Source organism: Empidonax traillii, unplaced genomic scaffold (assembly GCF_003031625.1).
Source record: "Empidonax traillii isolate 1590-97213 ecotype Southwest subspecies unplaced genomic scaffold, ASM303162v1 scaffold5085:size8921, whole genome shotgun sequence".
NCBI lineage: Eukaryota > Metazoa > Chordata > Aves > Passeriformes > Tyrannidae > Empidonax > Empidonax traillii.
The window spans coordinates 1-768 of record NW_020960278.1 but is presented as its reverse complement, the minus strand read 5'-3'; the positions used below and the strand labels follow the sequence as shown (position 1 = coordinate 768).

The 768-nt window shown below is 73.7% G+C and overlaps 1 protein-coding gene across 1 annotated transcript; it reads right to left on the bottom strand.

Moving 5' to 3' along the window:
• Positions 1 to 213: 213 nt before the first annotated feature.
• LOC114073043 (transmembrane protein 223-like) lies at positions 214 to 584 on the bottom strand (the record flags this gene model as incomplete). The annotated part of the gene is made up of 1 exon (XM_027910847.1): positions 214 to 584. A coding segment is annotated over one exon (312 nt), but the record flags the coding sequence as incomplete, so codon positions are not given.
• Between the last annotated feature and the right edge of the window lie 184 nt (positions 585 to 768).

Genomic DNA, 768 nt, shown 5'->3' with positions numbered 1-768 from the left:
GGGTCGCCTGGGGCACCGCTGAGACCCCACGGGGATCAGCTGGGACGTTGTTCCTACAAGGAAGGGGGCTCTGGGGGTGACACCCAGGGGGATTTGGGGCCGTGGGGGTGCGGGGGGTGAGGGGGTCAGTAAATGGCGCTGTGTGGTCAATAATCGGTGTCCGGTGCTCAATAACCGGGTCCGGGGTGGTGTGTGGGGGGGGTGGGTGGTCTCCGTGTTTATTTGGGGGTCCCACGAGCTGCCCTCCCCACCCGGGCCCCCCCCCCCCCCCCTTAGAACTTGCGGTAGGCGCCCACGGTGAGGTCGAAGAGCCAGGGGTCCCCGACGAGCCCCCTCTTGTCGAGCAGGAAGAAGAAGGGGCGGCCCCGCACCCGCACGGGCACGGCGGCCGCGGCCTCGGCGCGGTGGGCGCGGGCGGACACGTCGCGCAGGGGAACCGTGAGGGTCTCGCCGCTCCCCAAACCCAGCGGGCCGTGGGTCTGCAGAGTCACCCGGGAGCCCCCCCGGAGCAGCGTCACCCTCCGCACCACCCGCAGCGGGCACAGCCAGCCCGCGGCCACCGTCAGGGACCCTGCGGGGACACGGGGGGGGGGGGGACGGGACACACCGGGGGGTCAGGGGGGCACCGCGGGGTCAACGGGGGACCCTCAGCCCGATCCCCCCCCCCTCCGGACCCCCCCTGACCCCGCTCCTGCCGCCCCCAGCCCAGTCCCCACCCTGAGCCCGGTTTGTCCCCCCCGAGCCCACCCTGACCCCGGTTCCTCACCC